This window comes from Anser cygnoides, chromosome 30, assembly GCF_040182565.1.
Source record: "Anser cygnoides isolate HZ-2024a breed goose chromosome 30, Taihu_goose_T2T_genome, whole genome shotgun sequence".
Classification (NCBI taxonomy): Eukaryota; Metazoa; Chordata; class Aves; order Anseriformes; family Anatidae; genus Anser; species Anser cygnoides.
In genome coordinates, this window is record NC_089902.1 from 70,786 (window position 1) to 73,249 (window position 2,464).

At 53.7% G+C, this 2,464-nt stretch overlaps 1 protein-coding gene across 1 annotated transcript; it reads left to right on the plus strand.

The window, feature by feature from the left end:
• Nucleotides 1–1,314: 1,314 nt before the first annotated feature.
• LOC136787553 (olfactory receptor 14J1-like) lies at nt 1,315–1,905 on the plus strand. The gene has a single exon (XM_066984864.1). The coding sequence runs from the start codon at nt 1,315–1,317 to the stop codon at nt 1,903–1,905; it is 591 nt and encodes a 196-aa protein (XP_066840965.1).
• The last annotated feature ends 559 nt before the right edge of the window (nt 1,906–2,464 follow it).

The window sequence follows — 2,464 nt, forward strand, 5'->3', positions numbered from 1 at the left end:
GCACATCCGATGGCTGATAGCATCTGTCGGGATGGGTCTCTCTGTTTCTCCAGCGATGAGTAGAAGATGCTGTAGAGAACGGCATTTATGGTTGCAATTTTCAAGAGAAAGACCAAGGCAGGGGCTACCAGAAAGGCAAGCCTTTTTCTGCACTCGGTGCCTGAAGAATCCTGCACTGGAGGGGAGGCAGGTTTCATGGTAATGGATTGTCAGGATTGTACAGGAGACTGAGACTCCTAGAGCATTGCAGTGAGGGACCAATATGCCATCAATGAACTTCATAAAGTCCCTTCCCGCACCTCAGCCCACAGGCTGCACCAACATCATCATTGTGGTCCTCTCACGTTTTATCCTAGCTGATCTTTAGGAGCTGCAAACCCTCCGATGCCCAGTGCCCTGCCTTTGGGAGGTGTCTGTGGGCTTGAGGTGAGCACAGATCATTTGCAATGAGCAGGAGCTGCCTCCTCTGCAGGCAGAGCTGCAGCACAGGAGGGTGTGCTGAGTGTCCGTCTGTCCCTCCCTGGCCTTGCCTCCCCTGGCAGCAGCACGCTGCCATTCCTCCTGGCTTCTCCACCTGGCCGTGCTGCTGCTGCTCTTGTTCCCAGGCTGCCTGGGGATGGGGGTTTCACGTGCCCATGGAGTGAGCCCTCGGGGTGCTTGGGGGAAGGGGAGTACGGGGACAGGGTGAGGGGTCTGGAGATGGGCACTTGGAGCCTGGCTTCTTCTGCTCTCAGCAGTCTTCAAGCTCTTCTCAGGAGAACCTCCTTAATGCAATTGCCCTGCAAAGAGATGCCAGCACAGAGCAGCTGAAACCAATGCAGGAAAGGGATCTGCCAACTGTCTGCGTGCAATTGGGCAAGAGCTTTGAGGCCCTTATTTGAGAAATGGGAATGATTTTCTCAGATCACTCTGGTATGTTATTACTGTATTTCTGTTCCTTTGACAGGACCCCAAGCGCAGAAGGAGGAAATGCCCAACAGCAGCTCTCTGAGCGAGTTCCTCCTGCTGGCATTCGCAGACACGCGGGAGCTGCAGCTCCTGCACTTCGGGCTCTTCCTGGGCATCTACCTGGCTGCCCTCCTGGGCAACGGCCTCATCCTCACCGCCGTAGCCTGCGACCACCGCCTCCACACCCCCATGTACTTCTTCCTCCTCAACCTCGCCCTCCTCGACCTGGGATCCATCTCCACCACTCTCCCCAAAGCCATGGCCAATGCCCTTTGGGACACCAGGGCCATCTCCTATCAAGGGTGTGCTGCACAGGTCTTCTTTTTTGTTTTCTTACTTGGAGCAGAGTACTTCCTTCTCACCATCATGGCCTACGACTGCTACGTTGCCATCTGCAAGCCCCTGTACTATGGGAGCCTCGTGGTCAGCAGAGCTTGTGCCCAGATGGCAGCAGCTGCCTGGGGCAGTGGCTTTCTCAATGCTGTCCTGCACACGACCAACACATTTTCCCTGCCCCTCTGCCAAGGCAATGCTGTGGACCAGTTCTTCTGTGAAATCCCTCAGATCCTCAAGCTGTCCTGCTCAGATGCCTACCTCAGGGAAGCTGGGGCACTTTTGCTTAGTGTTTCTTTAGTCTTTGGCTGTTTTGTCTTCATAGTGGTGTCCTATGTGCAGATCTTCAGGGCCGTGCTGAGGATGCCCTCTGAGCAGGGCCAGCACAAAGCCTTTTCCACGTGCCTCCCTCACATGGCCGTTGTATCCCTGTTTGTCAGCACTGCCATGTTTGCCTACCTGAAGCCCCCCTCCATCTCCTCTCCATCCCTAGACCTGCTGCTGGCAGTTTTATATGTGGTAGTACCTCCAGCACTGAACCCCCTCATCTACAGCATGAGGAACCAGGACCTGAAAGCCACACTGAAGAAAATGATTCTAGTGGTAGTATTTACTTGGCAATGAATTGACTATCTCACTTTTCTACTTTTATTCAAGTTAATCTCAGGCAACTTTTGACCTTTATGTGTAGTATTGTTTGCAATTCTGTTTTCAGTTAAATGTTTGCTTTCATTCGTCTTTTCCAGATGACCAACCCTCTGTTTGACTGAGAGGTTTTCTGTAAACATGTTTATTCCTAAATTACACCTGGCCTCCATTGTGGCATCTTGTTAATAAAAGTGAAGTTGCTCGGTGCTCAGGGCTCTTCTTCCCAAACTGGAGTGCAGAAGACGCTCAGGGAATGCCAGGCTTAAGGCCTCATTCTTGTGCTTGGGTGCCACCTGGACACAGGGGCAGGAGGGCACGGGGTGGGGGGTGAGGGAGTCAGGGCTGGACTGAGTCATCACTGGTGGATTCCCAGTGCCCCTGGAGGCCCTGACTGGTCAAGAAGCATCTTCCTGGGATTGAAACGTGACAGGGCTGGCGGCATCAGGGAGGTATCGGGAGCCACCAGGATATCCTAAGGGTTCTCCTGGGATGCCGTGTGCCTTGTGTTGGGTGGGCAGCGAGTGGGTCTTCAGAG

Coding starts and splice junctions, on each gene's coding strand:
- LOC136787553 (XM_066984864.1), top strand. CDS start 1,315: ATGGCCTACGACTGCTACGTTGCCATCTGCAAGCCCCTGTACTATGGG.